Source organism: Notamacropus eugenii, chromosome 1, assembly GCF_028372415.1.
Source record: "Notamacropus eugenii isolate mMacEug1 chromosome 1, mMacEug1.pri_v2, whole genome shotgun sequence".
Classification (NCBI taxonomy): Eukaryota; Metazoa; Chordata; class Mammalia; order Diprotodontia; family Macropodidae; genus Notamacropus; species Notamacropus eugenii.
In genome coordinates this window covers 495,110,006-495,135,209 of record NC_092872.1, presented here as the reverse complement: position 1 = coordinate 495,135,209, position 25,204 = coordinate 495,110,006, and the positions used below count along the sequence as shown (strand labels likewise).

General features: G+C 43.4%; 1 protein-coding gene across 3 annotated transcripts in view; it reads right to left on the bottom strand.

Moving 5' to 3' along the window:
- The window catches only part of CACNA1B (calcium voltage-gated channel subunit alpha1 B), a 254,918-nt gene that overhangs the window by 177,301 nt on the left and 52,413 nt on the right, over positions 1-25,204 (bottom strand). For all 3 annotated transcript variants that reach the window (XM_072633213.1, XM_072633211.1, XM_072633212.1), the window contains 3 exons: positions 7,051-7,142; positions 5,832-5,984; positions 3,432-3,631 (listed from right to left, as the gene is read on the bottom strand). In XM_072633213.1, coding sequence (XP_072489314.1) covers positions 3,432-3,631; positions 5,832-5,984; positions 7,051-7,142 — 445 coding nt within the window. The remainder of the gene's footprint in view (positions 1-3,431; positions 3,632-5,831; positions 5,985-7,050; positions 7,143-25,204) is intronic.

Sequence of the window (25,204 nt, the reverse complement as noted above, 5' to 3'; positions counted from 1 at the left end):
CTGTTTCTTTAATCTTTGTTCTCTCATTACTTACTGGTTCCTTCTCTGCTGCCCACAAACATGCACAGTTGTCTCCCATCTTTAAAAAAAAACCTCATTAGAGTAAGTCTACCTTACTGTCATCTTATATCTTTCCTTCCTTTCTCAGTCAAAATCACTGAAAAAGCCAACTGCACTCAGTGCCTCTACTTTTCCTCCCCTCACTCTCTGATCTTATCACTCAATGGGAACTGCTCTTACCAAAATTATCATTGATTTCTTAATTGCCAAATCTAATGACCATTTCTCAGGCCTCATCTTTCTTGACCTCTCTGCAGCATCTGACACTATTGACCTCCCTCTCCTGGATTGTCTCTCCTCTCTGGGTTTTTCCCACATTGCTCTCTCCTGGTTCACCACTACCCTCTAGCCTGTTCCTTCTCAGTCTCCCTTTCTGATTCATCATCCATGCCATGACCACTCCCTGTGGGTGTAGCCCAAGCCTCTGTCCTCAGCCTTCTTCTCTTTTCTCTCTCTACTTTCTTTCAGTGACCTTATTAGCTACCATAGCTTCAGTGATCATCTTTGTCAGTGACTCTCAGATCCATATATCCAACCCCAGTCTCTCTCCTGAGCCCCCATTTTTCATCACTATCTGCCTGTTGGACACTTCCCACTTCCCACAGGCATCTCAAACTCAACATGTCCAAAAGATAACTCATTCTCTTTTCCCAAAATCCATCCGTTTTCCAAATTTCCATAGTTCTATTGAGGACACCTCCATCCTTCTCAGGTTTCCAACTTCAGCATAAACTTCAACTCCTCACTTTCACTCACCCCAAATATCCAACCTGTTACTATATCTTGTCATTTCTATTTCCACAATATCTCTCCCTTATGCCCTATTCCCTCTACTATAAAAGTCACCCCCCAGTTCAGGCTCTTATTGCTACTTGCTTAGACTACTGAAACAGCCTCCATTGGTCTCCCTACTACACAGCTGCCAAAGTGATCTTCCTAACATGAGAGTTTGATCATGTCACCCCCCCCCAACTGAAAAACATCAGTAGCTTCCAAATACTTCTAGAATCAAATAGAAATTTCTCTTTTTGACACTTATATCTCTTCACAACCTAGCCCTTCTCAAATTTTCAGTCTTCTTATATGTTACTCCCCTCTTTGCATTCTGTGATATAGCCATACCACCATACAAACTGTTAAGCACACACAATACTCCATTTCCCATTGCTTTGCCTTTGCATTTGCTGTTCTCCATGCCTGAAATTACTCCACCTTCAGCTCTTGTAACCCTTGGATTTTTTTAGTACTCAGCTCATGCACTACATTATACATAAAGCTTTACTTGATTCCCCCAGAAGCTAGTTCACTCCTGCTGCAGATTACCTTGTAATCACTTTGTATATATCACATATGTATTTATATTATGTATGTATGTATTGTCTTCTCCATTAAAATATAAGCTCCTTGAGGGCAGGGACTTCCCTTGAGTCACCTTGATCTTTCTAGTCCTAATGTGTAGCACCTGGCACATAGTAAAAGAATAATAAATCCACATTGACTGATTGATATTGATGCCTCAACTCTTTTAGGTAGCCTTCCATGACTACCACAAGACAAGTTCATCTCCTCTCCCTCTCATCACTTACTTTCTGTATCAAATGGTAATTTTCTGCTAAGTTGTTTATTTTAACTCACTTCCTCTAGTTGACAGTCTTTTTAAAAGTGTACTCCATCTTAGATAAGCCAAAGGAAAGAAGGGTTTTCATCCTCAGTGAGGGTTTTTAGCCTGGGTGAATCCAGAGTGTCAAGAGCTGGGAAAAGCTGGGAAAAGTGAAAGTGAAGGGAGACAGTCCCAAGATCTCTGGAGTGTGATTTAAAGAGAACAAGGCATGAAAGAGGTCTGAACTTTCAGGGCCATCCCCCTTTCCTGCTTTGGGCCCCTTCACACCCTTTGGAGCAGGCAATTCTGAGGAAAGAAGGAGCATGGAACTTGGGATATTTAGACTGGAGAAGAAAAGATTGGCTGGGAGCAGGTGGGGGGATATGCCTTAATGTGACACCCCCTATAAAATGTGACTACTAGGCTAAATAATTTCTAAGGTCCCTTCCAGCTCAGGTCATGATCCATTTCTCCTCAATATTCCATATAGTGCCCAATAAAACAACAGGTCCCCAGCACTATAGGCAATGGTGCATCAGGTACCCAAAGCAATAGGTAACTAATACATCACACTTTGTGCAAATATTCAAGTATTTGAAAGGCTATCATATAGAAGAGGGATTCCATTTGTTCTGTTTGGTCCCAGAGGGAAGTACTGGGAGTAATGGGTGGGAATTACAAAATGGGCAAATTTCAGCTTGACATTAGACAGAAAGTTTCCTAACAATTAGAGCTATCTAAAAGTAGAGTATGTTGCCTCAGAAAGAGGCCAGTTTCCCTCCTTGGAGTTCTTCAAGCAAAAGATGGACATGTATGTTATGACTGGGACTCCTTTCAGGTATTTACTGGTATGGCTGTTGAAGTCTCTTTCAACTCTTAAGGACTGTGAAAGTCTGTAGTAGAAAGAACACCAGACTAGGGACCAGAAGAACCAGGTCCATCACCAAGCTCTACCACTAACTAGTTGTGTGCCCTAAGACAAATCATTTCTTTGGTTTCCTCATCTGAAAAGTGAAGATTCTTGGCCATATGACTTCTAGATTCCTTCCTGGCAATCTCCAACTCTGCAATCCCCTAAATCCTCCCTCTTAATTGAAGAGTTGGAAGGGAACAGAGAGGTCATCTGGTTCAATCTAATGTTCCAGAAGTTCCATTCTTTTCATACCTCTCTGGAAGCACACCTTTAATCTGTCAACATTCATCATCCTACAGGCTTATACTTGTAAATCATTGTGGCACCATTGGACCAATATACTGAAATGGAATCTTTCCTATTCGCCCAGGAACCAGGGATGAGAGATTATCACTTAACTTCCTCCCACAGTGGAGGGCTCATCAATAAAGTCCATTTCTCCCAGAGGCAGGACTCTGGGATCATGAATCCCAGATAAGTAAGAACCATGGATAAGTCTTTGGACATCTTGTCACAACATAGACTGCATGGATTGAACCTATTCCCCTGAGATGGAAGAATAGAGGATGAGTGAGTGTCCATAATCTTCCTGTCATAGCACTTACCTTGCCAAAAGACCACATAATAAATTATTTCTTTCTTCCTTTATGGTGGGTATAATCAGGCTACTGGAAAAGACTAATGGTGTCTAAAGGCCCTTACCCCTGGTCCATCACTAGAGGAGCATCAGTTTTGAGGCATAAAGAACGGAGAACTGAATTGTAAATAGAGCTAGAAGAATCACAGGCTATGTTAGCTTTGTAATGCCTCAGTCTCCCCTTCTGCAGCCCAGCTCCCAGGGTTACAGCTCTGACTTACATTGTAGAGGATATCTGTCCAACCCTCCATCGTGATACATTGGAACACAGTCAGGATTGCAAACAGGATGTTGTCAAAGTTGGTAATGCCAAAATTGGGTCCACGCCAGTATTCTCGGCAGACGTAGCCATTCTCACACTGTCGGGCTGAGGCATCAGTGCCACAGGGGAAGTCTCCTACAGGATCCGTATGTGGGTCCACTGTGAAGACAATAGAAATGTAAACAAAAGCTGAGCAAAGGCTGTACCAGACACTCACTTCCTAGCCCTTGGGTACCCATAGGGCCTAGAGATGTAGTCATCCAGATCCCAGACTGGCAAGAACCCCAGGACTGGTGGCTTCTTCTGATAAAGGCCTTTGGGGCAGGAGTCAGCATAATCTTTGACCTCCCGTAGGGGCTGTTGAGAGTCAATAGTCCAGATACACATGATGGGATGACCAGATAATAGAACCTTTGGCAAGTAAGATGTCAGATGAAGCTGTGGGTACCCTTCCTTCTATGAAAAACCCAGGGACTGATCCAGGGCCAGGAAGAGTAACGTGTATAGGGTAGGGGCCAGCCCCCAAAGCAGGCTCCCAGATAGGGTCCTACTGCCACTCTTTAGGGGAATTCAGCCCTTCTACCATGGACTATAGCCCTGGGAGCTTTTGCTCCTTCCACCAAGACCTCTGTATATGTACTTTACATAGCTCTAGAACTTAAAATCACAGGGTCATAGACCCAGAAGGGTCCTCGGAAATAATAAAGACCAATTACCTCATTTTTTAGAGTTTGTCATTAGTACTTTATTTTTAAAACTCTGATATTAGTTTATCACCTACCCTCTTATTTTCAATTTTTTTATTTTTTAAATTCACTTTTATTTTCATTTTCAAATTTTCTTCCTCTTCTCTCCCCCTCCCCCCACCGTTGAGAAGGCAAGAAAAATAAAAACCATGACATATGTATGTGATGGTATACGCATAAAAATGTGTACAGACATGCAAAACGAATTTGCATATGAGTTATGTTCTGAAGAAAAAAGCAAGAAAAACAAAGAAAATATGTTTCACTCTTAACTCTGAGTCCATCAGTTCTATTTCCCCTCATTTTACAGCTGAAGAAACTGAGGCCCAGGGAGATGAAGTGATTTGCCCAGTCACAAAGGGAATGAAAGGATTTGTTCTGTGAAGTTTAGATTCAGGCAAAGGGCTACTTAAGGCTACTAGAGAGCCATATATGGCCTCGAGGCTGCAGGTTCCCCACCCCTGCTCTAGCCTAACGCTTTTCCAGACTCCTCCCAGTCAGGTTCTTCCTTTAGGCCTAAATATCAGGGTCATATCCTTTCTTCTTTCTAGGACAACTAACCACCACTCTCTAGTCCAGTGCTGACTTCATGTTTTTCGCCCTCCTTTGGGGCCCTAGAGGAACAAGGTCTTTTTTCTGCCTAGGCCCTAGGTCTATTTACCTGAGTTTCAGGGAGAAAAAGCTCTCCTTATTAGGAGAGCTTTTATTATTAGTTTATTATGTATTAGTGACTATTTCTTAGTCACCTGAATCTTGACTTGCTGGTATCCCCTGGACTTGGCCCACAGGGGCTCACTAGACTACGCTCACTCCTGGACACACAGAGCCCTGTTCATCTCCCCAGAAAGCATGTCAGTGCTCTCTGGCCACTGGGTCTTTCAAGTCAACAGATCTGAATTTACACTTGCTTGCTGTATGCCCTTAGATTGCTCTGGGCCTCAGTTTTATCAGTTAAAGGAGGAGTTTGGCTTCAATACTCACTAGAGGCATAGGAGGGATCCCAGGCTAGGAGGGATCCTAAGACTTGTAGCCTCTCCATCCTCCCATCCTTTGGGGCAGGGGTCAGCACACTCATTGACCTCCCTGAGGGGTTGATCAGAGGTGTCAGTCCAGATACAGAGAAAAGGATGACCAGTGATGGAACTTTCCATCTCTGAGGTCCTTTCCAACTCTAAAAATCCTAGAACTTTTCAGATGTTAACACAAAGTAGCATAGGATGTGGTAGGAGTGGTGAGGCCTGTGATCTTGCTACTGAGGAGGCTGAAGTTGGTGGACTGCTTGAGCTGGGGAGTTTTGAACTACAGCAGGTGATCAGGTGATCTTACTAAGTCTGGCACCAATATGGTGAGACCCCAGGAGCAAAGGACCAGCCACCAGGCTGCCTGAAGAGGCCTGTGTTGAAAACAGTACCTCTCAAAGTTCCCACTGCTCTCAAAGAGGCCACCATGCGTCCACTCTGGGTGAGACAGGAAAGCCGAGTCTCAAAAACCAAACCAAATATAACCAGCATATCCACAGCCAGCCACTGAAGCACACTCTGGCTCTTCACCTTCAACCAGCTGGGATAGATATAAAGCTGCAAAAATGCGGGTCCCGACCTTTGGCCCCTCACCTGTGTTATTGGGGAAGCAGGCTTTGTGGAACTTGCCCATGTAAAACTCAAGTCCGATGATAGCGAACATGACTATTGCAAAGAAAAGCAGGAGGCCAATCTGCAGCAGGGGCACCATGGCTTTCATGATGGACTTGAGGACAACCTGGAGGCCTGGGGAAAAAGACAAAGGTGTAAGCCTAGACCAGAGTACCCTCCAACAACCCAGCTGTCCCCTTCCTCAGGTTCGAGAAGTCAGCAGATGGCATGGCACAGCTCGGTGGGGATGTGGAGAGTGGGCTGGACCTGGAGTCAAGAAGTCCCAAGTTTAAATCTGGCTTCACACACTTATTAGCTACGTGTCCCTGGGCAAGTCACTTAACTTCTCAGTCTCAGTTTCCTCATCTATAAAAGGTGGATAATAATAACAAATAATAATAACAACCTGTTTCCCAAGGTTTTTATGAGGATAAAATGGGATCTTTGTAAAATGTTTTAAGTGATATATGAATTTATATTCACTTCAAGTGATATATAAATGATAGCTATTGATAATAGTTAGCATGTATGTAGCTATTTTGTATAAATGTACATCAAGCTTTAAACCGAGGCAGACAAAGGTCAAGTAATTTGCCAAGGGTTAGACAACTAGTCAGAGTCTGAGGCTGGATTTGAACTTCAGTCTTTCCGACTTCTAGGTGCAGGACTTTATCTACTGCGTCATCATCATTATCACTGCCACCACCACCATCAATTTTCTCCCTTGTGCTAAAAAAGGGCATTAGAGTGAAGTGATAGAATGATGAACTTGAACTCAGGAAGATCTGAATTCAAATTCCACTTCTGACACTTCTTAGCTATGGAGAAATTCTTTGGTTTCCTTGAACCTCAGTTTCCTTATCTGTAAAATGGCAGTAATAATACCTATACTGCTTGTTTCACAGGGCTTTTGTGAGGTTTAAATGAGAATATATGTAAAGTGGTTTGCAAACTTTAAAAGGCTTTATAAATGCCTCTTGTTCCCAGTATGATTATTGGCCGGGTTACATTTATGGAATCTGAAATGGAAGCCCCTCTATTTCACCAGTTACATCAGCTCTGGGGTCAAAACCTCCAAAATTAGCCTTCCCATCCCCATCTCTGAACAAGACTTGTCAGGGCTGAGGGAAGGAACCTGGGGTGGGAGAGAGAGGGAAGGAGATCAGCATGGAAGTCACAAGACAACTTTTGCTAAACTCACTTGGAATCCCTGATACCAGTTTCAATGGTCTTAACACTCTCACAGCTCTCAAGGTGCGGAGGTCAAACTCAGTGCCAGCTGTGGCCAGAATCCTGAGTAGAAACCAGAGAGAGAGAAAAGGAAAGTCAGTTTTCAGAGTGAGGAAACAAAATGGAACATTGTCATCATCTTCCCTCTCCCTCCCCCCAACACTAGCATCCCTGATGGCAAGACCTGAGTCTGCCTCCTCTGTGTTGATGGATTGATCTGTAAAGGCTGTTCCCCAAGCTGGGGTCTAAGAGAATAGAACAGAAATATGGCAGTAGATCTGTCCTCAGCCCTTAGGAACACATTCTCCAGTGGGAAAGATGGGCCCCCACAGTTAAGGAGCACAACTTCAGTCTGTTACACTGGAGGAAGATACATGGGGATGGTCCGCACTTCCAGACCACTCTCCAAGCTTCCCCTGCCCCTTCACATTCCCCGGATGACCACAACATGGCTCACTTATGCTTCCCAATCCCCTTTCATTCTAGTACCTTCCCTCTCCTGATTACCCCCAATTTGTCCTGTATATATGTTATTTGTACACACTTGTGTCCCCCGACTCCTCCCATTCCTTCAGACTGTGAGTTCCTTGAAAGTAGGGACTGTTTCTGCTTTTCTATATATCCCCAGTACTAAGCATAGTGCCTGTTACTTAATAAACATTGTCTGACTGCCTGACTCACAGCTTGACATCCCCCAGCCTCCTGCTCAGAGTGAAGAGTTCAGTATCCACAGCCTGACTACTCTCCAGCATCTGCTCCCCCATCCCAGAAATCTATGGGGTGGGAGACTGTACCCTAGAGAATGTTGGAGAAGAGTGGAGAAAAGGGTCGTGTGGGGCCAAAGACGACATATGCCATTCTGGTCAGTGCTGTCTGCTGACCCAGAACTGATCATTTCCTAGAACTCAATGGATTCTGCACTGTCTGCCTCAGACTCTCATGTGACAGAATGAGTCAGGAAGCAGAGATTGATCCAGACATGTGGGTACTGGGGGTCTGAACCAAGCAAGTCTCCACACATAGCCCTGCCCATTGATTGCTTTGCATCTTGATAACGGCAAAGGTCCCACAGGCTCCCAAAATGCATAGGAAAGCTCTTTCTCTGGTTCTGTGATTTAGAATCACAGGATTTTAAAAAAAATGTTATTTTTATTGACATATATTGTTTTCTACATCACCTTTATTTTGGAATATATCATTCCCCCTCCCCTATCCAGCAAACTATCACTTGTAACAGAAAATGAAAAAGAAAAGGGGAGTTGGGGGAGGTGAGAGCTGGTCAGCAAAACCGACCAACCAATCAACTGTGTCTGACAGGATATGAAACATTCCACATCTGGAGATACCCAGGTCTACAAAGAAGGGAGGGAGCTACATTTCCTCACCTCCTCTGTGAAGTCATGCCTATTCACAGTGCAGAATCATGGATTCTCATTCTGTGAAAGCTAGGAATCCACATGGGATGTCAACAGCTATACTATTCACTCAGAATATAATTAACCAAAAAATTAACATTCCATGAGTCTAATAATCCTGCCCCATTCCCCAAGTTGTCTTGTCTCTTGGGCTCATGTTCCATTGTGGGAAAACATTACAGTACCGGTTGGGTACCCTTTACTGAACCCCTAGCAACCTGGTCCCAAGGGGCAATGGAAAAAATCCTTCCACCTATAGAGGACCTCTGCCCTCTTAACATCGTTAGAGAAAAAAGTCACCACGGTAAACTTGTCCTATCTTATTCAGCTTCTGATAGAGAAGGAACATTGCAGCCTTCATTTTACAGACAGAAAGCTGGAAGAAGAGGAAGGCCAACACAGACAGAAAGATCTAGCTAAATACCAAGGCCTAGGTCTATGTGGTCTGATTTCTAGCCCCAGAGTGACCACTGCAACAAAAGAATACATTGCTACACAACAGGTGCCTACCAAATATTAACTGACCACTTGACGCATAGCTTGACCACCACCCCCGTCTTCCATTTAGGGTGAAGGAATGGCTCCATAGGAAGAGCTCAGCATTGCTGGTATGTCATCGGGCCTTAGGTTCCTCAGGTACATTATTACTGATCCAAGGCTAGGGAGACAACTATAGGGCTTCACAACTCCAAAGCTCCCACTCATCTCAGTAGCATGTCCACACACCCCACATCTGTCTGTTTCAAGGAAGGAGACGGGCTGACTTCTAATTAGTTTCCTCCAAGACTCTCCTAGTCTCAGGGGAAGACCACTAAGCAAAATTGCCCTATTCAGGCTTCTAGGCCTGACCCCAGACTGAGCCCTGACCCCTGACCTCTGGCTTCCTGGATTGCAAACTCTTGTCTTATCTAATCTTCATTATCTCCCCCAGAGCTGAGCACAGTCTAAACACCTAAGAAGGTGCTGAATTAAATGTTTGGTTGTTGAATGTGTTTCATTCAACCCAGTCACAGACTGACCTCAAAACCAGACCCACAAAATGACCACCTGATTCCATTCACCATAGTTGAGATGTCAGAGCCCCCAAGAAAACACACAGGCTCAGCCTCAGCTGCCCCAGGGCTAAACCATTGTACTAATATCAGCCCCTGGACAAACTATGTATTCAGGATGATGAAAAAGACAGCAGGGCAGAGGCAGAGAAGTACAGGACAAACCAACCAAAAAGAACCATCTGGTTCTTTCACTGACTCAGTGTTATCTATGCCAAGTCACTTTTCCCCTCTGGGCCTCAGTCTCCCCCACTGTAAAATGAGGGTATTGGATTAGAGGTCTAGAGGGTATTATCTCAGAGGTCTCCTCCTCTAATGCTCTATAAGAAATAGTGGTAGAGAGCTGAACATGGTGGCATACACATGTAATCCCTGCTACTGGGAAGACTGAAGTCAATAGATCTCCTGAGTTCAGCAGTTCTGAGCTACAGTTAAGATACAGGCTAAGGTGAACAAGTGTCTACCTTAAGTCCCATACCAATATGGGAATGGGGGGAAGAACTCCCACGCTGCCTCGGGAGGGGCAAACCATTCCAGGTCAGGAATTAAACAGGTCAGAGCTTCCATGCCAAACATTAGAGGGATCAGCCCATTGTCTGCATTCATCTGGCCTGCAGCCTATACAGAAAGTGGAGCTAGGGGTCCCCAGGGGCAGAGGGCTTCACAATAGGCAGCCGTGCTTCCCTGAAAATGGATCTGTGGCCTTAATAACTCTCTGTGGGCAATTCAATTCCATGTGCAGATTGAACCAAAAGCAAGTTTCCCTGAAGGCTTGCCCAGCTGGAAGGGGTTGCTGCCCTCTCCAGTGCCATCTGTCCACTGCTCCCAGCCACGTCTATCATTCATAGACACCATGAAGGTCAGAGCCCCACCACTGACTGACTTTTGGGTGGGCCTCTACCACTGCCCTGCCCAGTGTGTCTAAGGAAGGCTGTTTAGAGAGAAAGAAATCGTGTTGGAGTTAAATAAAGACCGAGGGAGGAACTAATGACGAAAGAACTATATCCATCCCTCCTCTTCTCCACTCCCCCATCCCTTATCCCAGTTTGGCTCCTCATCATCAATAGCCTGAACTCTTAGAATTGTCGCCTCGTTGTTCTCTGTTTCTGCCCTCTTTCCCCTCTTCTATGTGTCCTCCACAGAGCTGTCAAAGGAATATTCCTAAGGCACAGGTCTGATCAGTTCCTTGCTCAAAATCCCTTTACTGCTTCCAGGATTGCTTTTAGGATCAAATGCAAACTGGTTAGCCTGGCATTCGAGGCCCTCCACAATCTAGCACCATGCATTCTCCATTCTAGCCTCAGCCTTTCTCATGAGCTCCAGTCTTTCATTACCAGCTGCCTCTTGGTCATTTTGAACTATCTGTCTCTAGGGGCCATCCTGTGAGCACAGTGCCCAGCACATAATAATCACTTCATAAATACTTGTTGATTGACTGATTTCAAACTCAAAATGTCCAAAACAGAACTTATTCTCTTTCCCTCAAAACTCACTCCTCTTCTGGAACTTCCCTTCTTCTGTCAAGGGTACCACTAACCTTCCAGTCACTCAGGTTCATAACACATCAGCCTCACCTCCACTCCCTCTCCCCCTATATCAAATCAGTTGCCAAATCTTGTCATTACTACTTCCACAACATTGCTAATATCAGTCCCCTCCTTTTCCCTCACGTAGCCAACACTCAGGTTCAGGTCCTCATCCCAATTTTCCCCAGACTGCTAAAGTAGCTTCCTAACTAATCTTGGGTTTCTCCTCTCACCAATCCATCCTCCATTCAGCTGCCAAAGTGTCTGATCATCTCACTCCCTATTCAATAAGCTCCAGTAGATACTATTACTTCTAGGTTCACATATAAATTCTACTTTGGCTTCTTAAGCCCTTCTCAATGTGACCTCAACCTTCCAGTACAGCTTTATTGAACATTACTCCCCTTCAACCACTCTGGAGTCCCACTTAACAAGTCTTACTGCTCTTCATGAATGACACTTCACCTCTTGCCTCCTTTTCCTCACAGTCCATTCCGTAGTCCTTGAATGCCTTCCTTCCTTCCCACTGCCTTTTAGTTTTTTTCAAGACTTAGTTTCTTTCAAGACTGAGTGCAAGAAGGTGACTACCTTCTCCAGGGGTTCTTATCCTTGGGTTTGGGTACCTGGCTTTATTTTTTTCATATTTTGATAACTGTATTTCAACATAATTAGTTTCCTTTGTAATCTGATGTGTTTTATTTTATGCATTTAAAAACATTATTCTAAGAAACTATCTATAGTTCTCACCAGACTCATAAAAAGGATCCATGATACAAAAAAGGTTAGCAATCCCTATACTACAGGTAAACTTTTATGATCTCTGCTCCAGGAACTGGTATCCCTATCCCATAATCTTTTATTTTGCACATACCTATGTGTGTGCATACACTTACACACATGCACACATATATACACACATATGTGCTTACATATACCTAGTGTGTATAATTGTCTTCTCTGATAGAATGTAAGTTTTTTGAGAGCAGGATTTGTTTCATTTTCCTATCTGTACAGTGTCTAGTACATAGTAGGTGCTTAATAAATGCTTGCTGTTGGACTGACTGATTGATTGATAGACTCTAGTCAAAGTCTAGTCTGCCAACTGATGCCTAAGCTCCTACTACCCTTTCACAACCCTCTGCAATTAGGCCTGGAACACATTCTCTCTTCACTTCTTTTTCTCTCCCTTCAAAGCACTACTTGGAGACCCCCCTCCTCTATGAAACATTCCCTGATCTCCCAACCTCCAACTGAGGGAGAGTTTTCCCTCCTCAAATCTCAAGAAGGATTCTATCTGAACCACTGCTGCTTTGCCCTTATTCACATTCTGATCTCTGTTATGCTTATATGTGTACTTCTCTCTCCAACCCCTCATTCTTCTTCCTCCCATCCCCAACCAGTTATTATTCATTTCTGGAAGAGAGGGACTCTTTTTTCATCATTGCTTATCTAGGACTACGCAGAGGGGTTGTACTTAACAAATGTTTATTGAATCGAATATCATTCTCCATAGATTGCTTCCTTCTCAACCATCCAACATAGTATGCCATTCACCAAAGGCTTAAGTGCCTTTGAACCAATGTAATCGATGCAATTAGATACTGTATTTCAGTGTTAAATGTCATATTTAAATGTACAGAGTACTTTACGTATGCAGTACATGGAGTCTTCTCCTTAGCAAAGTATGGCTTACACCTACAGAATGTACACATATCAATCACAGAATATGAGAATTGGGAGGTCCTTCAGGAGCCATCTAGTCCAACCCAAACACAAAAGGAATCTCCTCTATAATATACCCAACAAATGGTGGTTCAGGCTCTGCTTGAAGACCTCCAAGGATGTGAAATCCACCATCTCCTCCAAAGTAGCCCATTCTACTTTGGAACAGCTCTCATTCCAGAAATGTTTCCTGATAGATGGCTTGAATTTACTTTTCTGCAGCCTCCACTGATGGCTCCTGGTCCTGCCCTCTGGGGCCACATAAAACGAGTCTAATAATCTCTCTCCCACATCACGAGTCTGACAAGTAATAGGACATGGCTATTTTCTTTCTTCCTTCCTTTCTTTCTTTCTTTCTTTCTTTCTTTATTTCTTCCTTTCTTTCTTTCTTTCCTTCTTTCTTTCTTTCTTTCTTCCTTCCATTCTTTCTTTCTTTCTTTCTTCCTTTCTCTCTCTCTCTCTCTCTCTCTCTCTCTCTCTCTCTCTCTCTCTCTCTCTCTTTCTCTCTCTCTCATATATATACACATCTTGAGATTTCTTTTCAGGATAGATAGGATCAATTCCATCATCAGAAGCAATTTCTCCATATGATGTAGCCTCAAAACCCTTGACTCTTCTCTGGCTGTCCTTTTCTGGACATTTGCCAAATTACCAATGTCCTTCTATGGTTTAGCATAGCATACAACATTCCAGACTAGAATGATAAAGGTGAAGGACAGTGGGACTATCCTCTTGCTTTTTCTGGAAGTCTTGCTCCACTTCATACAGCCCATTTCCATTGGTTTTGTTGGTTACCACAGTATCTTGTTAGCTCAAGTGTTTTTCAGAATTATTGCTGTCTAGCCATACCTACCCATCTTGTATGTGGGAAGCTAATATTTGTGCCTAAGGCTAAGACTTACATTTATCCCTACTGAATTTCATTTCACTAGGTTCTGCCCAGTACTCTAACTTGTCAAGATCCTTTTGGATCTGTGTGGGACTTTGTCCTAAGAAGTATTTGGTGAGTGTGTGTGTGTGCGTGTGTGTGTGTGTGTGTGTGTATGAGAGAGAGAGAGAGAGAGAGAGAGAGAGAGAGAGAGAGAGAGAGAGAGAGAGAGAGAGAGAGAGAGGTGGGGAGACACAAAGATAAATGAAGTATAACTTATGTCCAGTAGCTAGCTAGAGTATGCAAACACAGATTGTGTAAACACTCAATCTTTCAGAAAGCTATTTACCTGGGTGTAAATGTGGAATCTGTTTCAAGAAATACCATGGGCCCCTGAAAACTGAAAACTTGATTCAGTTTTATACAGTGTGTGCTGGCTGTCCCCCATGCCTGGGATGTATTCTCACTTCCTTCACCTGGGGCCTCGGAGAATCCCTTGTTTCCTTCAAAACTCTGTTCAAGCAATGAAGCCTTTCCAGATCCCCCTGGAGCACCCCTTCCCTGCAGCTGCTAAGCTCTCCCCTGCCCCCTTCAATTTACCTCATATTTATTTTTAATATGTTTACTTATGTACATCGTCTCCCACAATAGTCTGAGCTTCGAAGTCAGGTAATGTTTCTGTTTTTTTGTATTCCCAGTGTCTAGCACAGTAGGCCCCTAATAAATGCTTGCTGGTTGATTGATTAAATACAGTATTCTTTGATTACAAGGCCAGTGTCATATGTGAATCAATACAGTCCCGTGTGTATACAGATGATAGTGTAGGAGTGAGCCTGGCACTTCGCACATGAGTAAGCATGGTGTAGTGATCAGAGTCCATCACTTAGTCAACAAACACTTATTAAGCCCCTACTATCTGCCAGGCATCTGTGTTAAGCACTGAGGATATAAGCAAAGGCAAAAACATGGTCCCTGCCATCAAGGAGCTCCTATTTGAATGGAGGGAACACCTTGCCAATTACAAAATATGTACAGAGTAAGTGGAAGGTTGCTGTTTTCGCTCATCCTTTGTCTTCGGCTTAGCAAGTGGAAGGTAAACTCAGAGGGAAGACACAGGCAGCCAGGGAAGGCCTACTATGGGACAGGAGATCTGAGCTGAGTCTTTCTGGAAGCCAAGAGGAGGGGTTAAGGAGGGAGAGGATTCCAGACACGGGGCACAGACAGTGAAAAGAAACAGAATCAGAAAACAGAAGAGCAAATGGGCCAATTAACTGGGTTTTAGGGTATCTGGAGGGGACCAAAGTGAATGAAAACTAGAGAAAGTGGGAAGGAGCCACTTTGTGAAGGGCTTTAAATGACTAACAGGATATTATATTTGATCCTGGGGGTAATAAGGGACCATTGGAGTTGATTGAGTGGGGAGACATGGTCAGAACTGGGCTTTGAGAAAATTACTGTGGCAGCTGAATGGAGGAGGGACTGGGGCAAGGAGAGACATGAAATAACGAGACCAAACAGAAGGCTTTTGAGCTATTCCAGATGTAAGGTGATGAGAGCCCGCCCCTAGGGTGGTAGCAGTGTCAGAGGAGAGAAGGAATTGTATTGGAGAGATGCTGTGAAGGCAGAAGCAGCGAGACTTGGCAACAGATTGGATATGTGGAGTGATCCTACGTGATTGGGAAGATGGTGGTGCCCAGGCAATGTTTGGAAGTGGGGAGGGTTGTGGGAGAAGGGAGATAATGGATTCTGTTTTAGCCTTATTGAATTTGAGATGTTTATGGGACATCCAATTTCAGATGTCCTAAAGGCAGGTGATAATACAAGACTGGAGCTCCAGAGAGGAAGTTAGGACTAGCTGTTATATAGTTCTGGAAATCAACTGCACAGAGATGGTATTTGAACTCATGGAGTATGACAAAATCACCAAGCAAGAAAGTAGAGAGGGAGAAAAGAACCAAAAGGATAAACCCTTGGGGGATGCCCTGTGGTTGGTGAGAGTGTTGAGGGAAACTCAGTATATTGGAGGAGACAAGATGTACATAAGTAAACATATTAAAAATAATTACAAGAGAAATTGATGGGGGGCAGGGAAGAGCTTAGCAGTAAGGGTGGGGGGTGAGGTGGGATCTCAGAGGGGGTCTGAAAAGGCTTCAATGCTTCAAAAGAGTTCTGAGGGAAACAAGGGATTCTCCGAGGCCCTCAGGTGCAGGAAGTGAGAGTACATTGCAGGAACGGGGACAGCCAGCACACACTATCTAAAACTGAATCAAGTTTTCAGTTTTCAGGGCCCATAGTATTTCCTGAAACAGATTCCACACTTACATTCAGGTAAATAGCTTTCTGAAAGATCAAGTGTTTACACAATCTGTGTTTGCATACTCAGTAGCTAGCTACTGGACATAAGTTATACTTCATTTATCTTTGTGTCTCCCCATCTCTCTGTCTCTCTGTCTCTCTCTCTCTGTCTCTCTCTCTCTGTCTCTCTCTCTCTCTCTCTCTCACACACACACACACACACACACACACACACACACACACACACACACCTCTCAAATACTTCTTAGGGCAGAGTCCCACACATAACAACTACTTAGAATGTTACCAAATGAGCATCCAATTCTAATATGGTTATTCACTGAACACAGCCCCAAGACATTACTACTCACACCTTATGCTTACATACACACACACACACACACACACACACACACACACACACATCCATATCCACATCCCCAAGGTACCTTGATTAGAGAGATGTGGTCATTTACTCTTCTACAGACATTAGCTAAATACTTTCCCAAAAAATATCATTTTCATAATCTATGGAAACCCTGAAATGAAGAGGATATATTCCAACATTCTAACATATTCATGCCCAAAGGTAGAAATGTGGGATAACTAATAGGGCATCCTTTGTCCCACAGTGAGAAGTGAAATTATTAAATTCCTTATTCCTAAGGATGGTGCAAGCTAGAAATATGAATTCCCAAAACAAGAATTAGGTGAATCTCTGGATAAGGTCCATGAGAGATTGAATTGGGGGGGAAGTATTAAGGAAGATGATAGCCTCCTACAATCCCACCTCCACCCCAGGGCCCCCACCAGAGGCAACCCTAGGGATCCACAGGAAAATGATCATTCATGTGCTTATACATCTGAGTTCTATCAGCCCTAGATCAACATTTCTGAATCTCAGACCAAATCAAGGCTCAGAAGCAGATTTTCTCCTATTTCTATCCCCCCCATCCACTCAGTCTTCCCCTCCCTACCCCTCTGGAAATAGTTGCTATAGAACCAAAGTCTGGAAGCTGGTAAGTTAAGGCCATATTCTCTACTTTTGGATCTGTGGGGACCAGAGATACAAACTGAGTATAAGAACTGACCGAAACCAGATGGCATGGAGTGGTAAAACATGTGACAAGATTAGCTCAGACAAGACCCAACCAGATAAGATGTCACAGTGTAGAAAGAAATGGGAAAAGATGACCTCCTTCAACTAGACAGAAAAGGTTGGGGGTAGACTAGACCAGAGCAGACTTTACCAGACAGGACCAGATGGGATTGAGAGCATACTGGCTTAGAGCAGACCACACCGGATGGGACTAGACAGTACCAGATGAGAGCAGTCAGGGCCAGACAGTGAGAACCTTGCTGGCCTGGCCTGGGAGGGAGGAGGGATTCCCGCACATTCAGGCAGACAATTCCCGGCATCAGGAGAAAAGCCCAAGAGACAATTTACAGCCACTCCTCAGTGCCTCCCCAGCAGCTGGGATGAGGAACAAAGCTCAGGCAGAAGGAGCAGCTGTACCTACCCTGGATAAGAAAAAGGTTTTTATCAGAAGTGCCAACTGTGACACTGCATTCCCTTGAACAGAGACTGGCCCCTGTTTCTAGGTAGAAAATCCTGTTCTCTCTCTCTTCTCTCTCTCTCTTCTCTCCCTCTCTCCCTCTCTCCCTCTCTCTCCCTCTCTCTCTCCCTCTTTCTCTCTCTCTCTCCCCCTCTCTTTCTTCCTCTTTCTCTCTCTCCTTTCTCCCTCTCCCCCCTCTCTCTTCTCTCTCTCTCTCTCTCCTCTCTCTCTCTCTCTCTCTCTCACACACACACACACATACACACACACACACACACTTGGGGTATGACAGGCAGGACCATGTTTGGTTCCTCTGCTTCTATTTTTCAGTCCCACAACAGGGAGCTCAGGCCAGAGTCCCCAGATCACCAAGTGGACAGACACCGAGTGCTGATGCCCTGCAGAGCCTAGTCCTGCTGTGGGAGGGTGGGGGGGGGGGAGAGGGAAGGGGGTAGAAGAAGTGGGAAGGAAAGGGATAGGGGAAGTGGAGGGAGCAGAAGAAGCAGGAGCTGGTGCAGCATCACCAAGAGCTCTCAGAACTCAGTTCTCTTCAGTCTCTGGCCTCTTGCTCTGTTCAGGAGGTTGCCATGGGAACAGCAGGAAGGCTGGGGGAAGGGTAGAAGATGTTCTCATTGACCAATGGTCAAAGCCTTAGTGCCCCCTCCGTTTTGTACTGTCTGCCTCTATCTCCCCATCTCATATTCTTTGTGTTATTTATCCCTTTCTATATATCTCTCTGCATCTCCACATCTCTGCTTCCACGTATCCATTTCTCTCTCTCTCTCTCTCTCTCTTCCTGTCCTCTTCAAAAGACTGCAGAGGCAGTCACTGTCCTCTGGACTGGCCCAATAAATAGCTTTCAGGAAGGAGTTTAGTGAGAAGAGTATAGTTTTCACCTTTTGCTTCCCTTCACCTCGATCTTCTCCTACTCCCCACCCACTTCCGTGGAGATCAAGGAGGTTAGACAGGCATTTTACTTAGCCCTGACCTTTCAGCCCCTATGACTTGTCCCCCCTGTGGCTCCACAGACACCCACCCTCTGACTGCCATCAGTGACTCTGAGGGACATTAACACGAGCCCCATTTGAGAGGCAAGGGAGCCTGGGGTTTCCTAGCCTGAGGCTAGGAGTAATACTAGGACTTAAAGGTCAAATCAAGAAGAGGAGTATGGAACAGACAGTCCTAAGAGCTCCCTAACCACTGAGCAACTAGTCCTTGGCACTGGCTGGGCAGGCCCCAGTAGCCAGGAAGCTGCAGGAGTTCCCACCATGTGAATCCCACCCCCATGCCCAGCTCCCACTCACCCTAGTTGGATGCCAGAGCAATATCCTAGGAGATCCCACCTAATTTTATCATGAACATGTGCAGCCTCAACCCCCAGCTCCACACCAAAGTGGGGGCCACCCACCATACTGGCAAAGACCCAAACCCAACTCCCCAGGCAGGGATGGGAAGGAGCTGCAGTCAACATCACAGATATCAAAGAATGGTCAATGAGAGGTCATTTAGAGGATTCCAAGGTTATCTCTGACTTCTGTGAACAAGAGCAGATGGGGGACCATGAGGTCACAAGGTGGTGCAGTGATTTCAGTGCTGAGCTGAGATTCAGGAAGACCCAGGTTCAAATCCAGTCTCAGATACTACTAGCCATGTGACCCTGGGCAAGTCACTTAACTTCTGCCTCATTTTCCTCAAATGTAAAATGAAAATAACAATACCATTGACTCCCCAGAGTTATTGTGAGGGTCAAATGAGAATATTAATAAAGCACTTAGTATGATGCTTGTTCCATTCTTTCCCTCATCCAAGACACTGTCAGGCTCACAGGACCCCAAGGCAGCGACCCAAGTATATGGCTGCTTCCCAAGGCTTATCCCAAAACACAATTGAGAGCTGTCCTTATTCATTATGTTCTCACTATTTCCCTTGACAATTCAATTCAATGTAGCTCAATCAGCATTTATTAAGCCTTGCTATCTGCCAACCACTATACTAGGCACCAGGGCTCTGTACTAAGCACTGGGGACATTAAGAAAAAAGAAAGAAAATGTTTCTGCCCTTGAGGAACCTACATTACACTGGGGAGGGGTGAGTGCAAAACAACCTATGCATGATTCAATAAATATAAAACATGTGAAAAAACAAATAGAAAATGATGGGTAAATCAGGAAAGGCTTCTTGTAGGAGGTGGCACTTGAGCTGAGCTTGGAGGGATTCCAAGAGGTGGAAGTGAGAAGACAGAGCATTCTAGGCACGGAGGGGGGGGGGGGGGGGCGGCAGCAAGAAGGTCATCTGTACACAGACACTGCAGAATATTCTCCAGTCTTTGTCTAACTTTGGTCTCTCTTCCAAACTGCAGATCCAAATTTCAAACTGCCTACAAGAAAATCCCCTAGATGCCCCACTAACCCTGCGATCTCAACAGACCCAAAATGAAGCCTGCTCATCCTCTCAACCTCCCTATTTCTTTGGATGACACAATTATTTCCTACACCAGTCACTCAGCCTTGAAACCTCAGAGTCATCCTTGACTCTTGTCTCTCCCTCCCCCTACATATCCAATCAGTCACCAGGTCTTGTCAGTTCTGCATCCAAAATATCTCATTCAACCACCAGCCTAGTTCAGGAAATCTAGCCTGAACTATTAGGCTATTTATTGTCAGAACTAGGTTTCAAGAATATCACTTTGGCAGTCAGAGGGTTGATTGGAGAAGAGAGAAACTGGAGGCTAAGAGACCAGAGGAGGTTATTGTGAGAAGTAAGTTATGGAGACCCAAGCTGGGGGTGGAAGTGGGGCATGGAAATAGGGAGAAGGGGACAGATGTGAGAGGGAGAAGTCACATGACTTGACAACTGGTTAGATATGGTGAGGGAGAGTCAAGGGTGACTCCAAGATTGTTAATCTGGTAAGTGGAGGATGGCAGTATCCTTAATTCAAATGAATTCAATTTAATTCAATAAGCATTTACAAAGTCTCATTGTGTGCTAAGCAATGTACTAGGTTCAAGGGATACAAAGACAAAATCAAAATGGTCCCTGATCACAAGGAGTTCCCATTCTATTGTACTTTGACAGAAATAGGGAAATTAGGAAGAGGTATTGGCTTTGTGGAAAAGATGAGTCTTATTTTGGTCATTTTGAGTTCAAGATACCTATGAATCATCTAGTTGGAGAGGTCAAGTGAATTGTGTATGATCACACAGATAATATGTGTCTGAGACTGGATTTGAAAGTAAAGAGCAAAAAAGAGTGGGACAAAAGAAAACCACCTAATCTTCCTTACATGTAAATCTGATTATATCATTCCCCCTCTCAAAACCCTTCAATGACTCCCTTTCCATTCAGAGTAAAATGTAAACTCTTTTTTTTTTTTTTTGATAAACTCTTTTGTCTGGCATTCAAAGCCCTCCACAGTTTGGCACCAACCTACTTTTCCATTCTTGTTAGGATCATGGGCCTATAAATTTAGACCATCTAATCTAACCTCTTCATTTCAGATAAAGAAACTGAATCCCAGAGAAGGAATGTGACCTAATCAAGACCATCTTAGTCATTTCCACACACTCTATGCACCAACAAAGCTGTACTACTTGGTGTCTCTATATGTGCCCTGAACTTTCCCATCTCTGTTCCTTTACTCATATTCCCTATACCTAGAATGCCTTTATTCCTTTTCTTCCCATCTTTGCCTTTTGAAATCTCATTAATCCTTCAAGATCCAGGTTAACTTACAATTCTTCCTTGAAGCCCCCCTCTAATCTCCTCCCTATCCATCTCTCTTATATATTTACCTTATGTGCTATTTCTTACTGTCGTAATGTTTTTGTGTATATGATAGGATCTCCTAATGGACTGGCACTTATCAAAATACTTCATCTTCAGTACCAAGGACAGGGCTCATCCTAGAGTGGCACTAACAAGTGCAAACATCTCCTGTCTATTTGTTCCTAAAGCTCCAGTCCTAGCTCTCTAATTGTCTACCCAGTATCTCTATCTGTCACCACACCACATACTAAGGCATAACATATCCAAAACAAAATCCTTCATCTTCTCCTCTAGAACCTGTTCCCCCTCCACATCCCTATTTTTGCCAATGCTATCATTATCCTCCAAATTACCCAAACACCAAATCTCAGTGATGCTTCCAAGTCTATCTTTTCTCTCAACCATACACCTTTTTAAAAGTATTTTTACAGTTTGCAGGTTTTTAAATTTTTATTTTTTCAATAAAAAATTGATTTTCTCTCCTCAGCCCCCCCAATCCATTCAGAAATAAAGATATGACCCTTATAATAAATATTCATTATCAAGAAAAACAAATTACCATATTGACTATGTCAAAAATATGCCTTATTCTATACCCTGAATTTATCACCTGTTAGGAAGTAGGTAACATGCTTCATCACTGGTCCACTGGAACCATGGTTGGTCATTCAGTTGATCATAGTTCTTATTGCTTTCAAATCAATCCCATTTCTGTTGTCACCAAATTCATGGGTTCAAGCTCCATAATAATTCAATCATTCATTCTTTTCTCACTGTTTCTACCTTCATCACCTCTTTACAGAATCATAGAATTTCAGAGCCAGAAGAGGTCACAGAGACCATCTAGTCCAACCTGTACCTAGTTGAGAATTTCCTCATACCCAATAAGAATCTATATCCAGCCTTCACCAGAAGACCTCTAGTGATCACTCCCTTCTGAGGCAGCCCAGTCTAATAATTAGTAAGCTTTGATTTGTATGGAGCCTAAATCATCTCTCTGCAACTTCTGACCATTATTGCTAGTGTCTGCCCTCTAGGGACACACAAAATAAATGATACTTCTCCTTCATTATAACTCAACAAACACTTGAAGTTAATTATTAGATCTCCCATAAATCTTCTCTTCTCCATACTAAGCAATAGCAACTCCTTTAATTAAATCTCATATGAACTCAAGGCCTTTTGTCATCCTGGCTCTCATCTGTACACTCTTCGGCTTACTAATGTCCTTAAAAATGTGGCATCCAAAACTGAATATAGGACTCCATATTTAGTCTGGCCAGGGCAGAGTATAGCAAGGCTGACTATCATTTCCCTCCTGCACACAGTGATTCTCTTAATGCAACCCAAGATAACATCTCTCTTCTTTGGCTGCCATATCACAGTTGACTCATATTGAGTTTGTAGTCCACTAAAACTCCCAATCTTTTTTCAGATGAACTGTTATCTAGCAACACCTCCCTCATCTTGTACTCATGAAGTTGATTTTTTTTAACCTAAAGGTAAGACTACAGAATCACAGAATTTTAAAATTGGAAGCAATCTAAGAGACCATTTAGTTCAACCTGTAAATAAGCAATGGTCATCCTCTATGGTATATTCAACAAGTGTTTGTTCATGCTTTTTATAAACACTCCCAATGGACTCTCCATGACAAGTGGCCACAACAAGCTATCTGTTGGTCATTGGGTTGTCTGAGCCCCTAGAGACATAGCTATGGACAAGGAAAGCCTAGGATTCCAGAGGACCCTGTACAAAAGCAGCAGATTTTCTATAATCAATCCCAAAGCAATTTTGAATACCTCATAATTGTTGCCCTGTAAGAGCAACAAGGGAAGTTGCTTCATACTCTGAAGTAAATAGGGCTTCGCACTAGACACATGGGCAGCTACAAGGCTAACAAGGCTTCATTTCAAAGTCTTGGGCAGCCCTATGAGCTTTGCACTATAGACCTGAACAGTCCCATGGATAACAGAGCTTCACACTAGAGGTGTGGTCCAAACTGCAGGATTTTACATTAGAGACTTGATTAATCCTATGGCTAATAACATCACAGCTTGGGTAGTCCTATTATTAAGATGGTTTTATATCAGAGGTTTGGAGAGAATCCTGGCCATGGGCCAGAGCAAAGCCACAAGATAAACAGACATTAAGAAATGACTCCACTGGGGATAACTGACCAGGAGAAAACCTAATGTCAGCAGCAACACCAGAATGGGCAGCCAGAGCAGACCCATTCCAGGAAATGTGAAAGTGATTTTAGATCATGAGCTGCTGTGGGTCCAAAAATAAGGGGGCTCCCCACAGGCTGCTCAGGTGAAGACATCAAAAAGACCAGAAATAATATAGAACAGGGACTCAACCTTTTTTGTGACACAGATGTCTTTGGCAGTCTGGTGAAACTTCTGGACCTTTTCTCAGAGTAATGTTTTTAAATGCATAAAACAAAATACATAGGATTACAAATGAAACCAATTATATTAAAATATAGTTATTAAAATATTCTTAAATAAATCTGACTTCCTAGTCATGGGATCAATAAGATAGAAGACCAAACCATTTCTCTGGTCCTAATAACCTTTCAAACCTCTCCAAAATAGAAATCATGTGCCAAATATAAAGCAACTTCAGCTGTCTCCTTCATCTAGGATATCCAGAATCCAAATGTTTTTTGAGGTTTTAAAAAGCAACCCACAAACTGATACCCACTGACCCTGAGCTCATTCAGAACTGTTCCCCCACCTACCATGCTACCAGCAACAAGGCTACACTTGTATACCTAAGCACCTGACATATTGAGTCAGGGGTTGCAAGAAAACTCAACCTCACACCTTGGTCTCTCCTTCCTCTTTTCATGCTATAAAGACCCTCAGGCTGCTCTGAACTGTCCAGAGGAGCAGAACAGAACACTGTGTTGGGGGACTGAGGAGGTAGCACTGCATCAAGCCTGAGGAAAAGAGCACAGTATCCAACTGAGACTAGTTCTTTCTACCCAAAAGTCACTCAGGGCAGAGATCTATGCTGGTGAACTGTAAACTGCCCAGTGTAGGAGGAGGCTAAGGCACTTGGAGATCCAGCCCCCAAGGAAAGCAGCATCAGAGGAGATAAAATCAGAAGGTGAATAGGGGAAAATCAGGAGAAAAAAAGACTGAAATGACCAAAGATCTCAGGAAGAAGAAAACTCAAAAACCTTGAATACAAGCAGATAAATCAGCAAGGATAACAACAGAAGGAAATATGGTCTCCAGCTCTAGTAAATCAGTTCAGGCACCTACGAATAAATACTGTAGAACAAAGGAAAATGGTCTAACATTTGATGAAACAAAGAACCTGGTGGAATTTGAGAACATGGAACCATGACACAGTTCCTGAGCGGTCCAAAGGAGAAATGAGAATTGAGAGACCAGAATTTATGACCTGCACATAAAAATAATGGGCAAAATAGAAAAACTAGAACCTGTGTGAGCAAGTCTCACCAAAGAAACAAAAAAAGAGAATAATAGATTGGGAACACAAGTATGTAGAAGTAAAGAACCATCTAAAATGAAAGAAGCAAAAAATAATGTTAAAAGAAAATAGCTTCACTATGCAAATAAAACACACCAATCTCAAAAACAGGATACATAGAAACAACCTAAGGATCATAGGTCTCCCAGAAGAACACAACAGGATAAAAATCCTCAACACAGGAAATAATACAAAAGAACTTCCCAGAACTTCTGAAAATATAAAATAAATTACTAATTGAAAGAATTTACAGGTCACATTCAGAAAAACACTCAAGGCTGCAAACTCCCAGACACATAGTGGTTAAATTTAACAATTTGATTCAGAAACAAGTTCTGCAACTGATCAAGAGAAAAACCTTAAAATACAAAGGAAGGAAATTCAAATAATTAAAAATCATTCAGCACTAACGAGAAAAT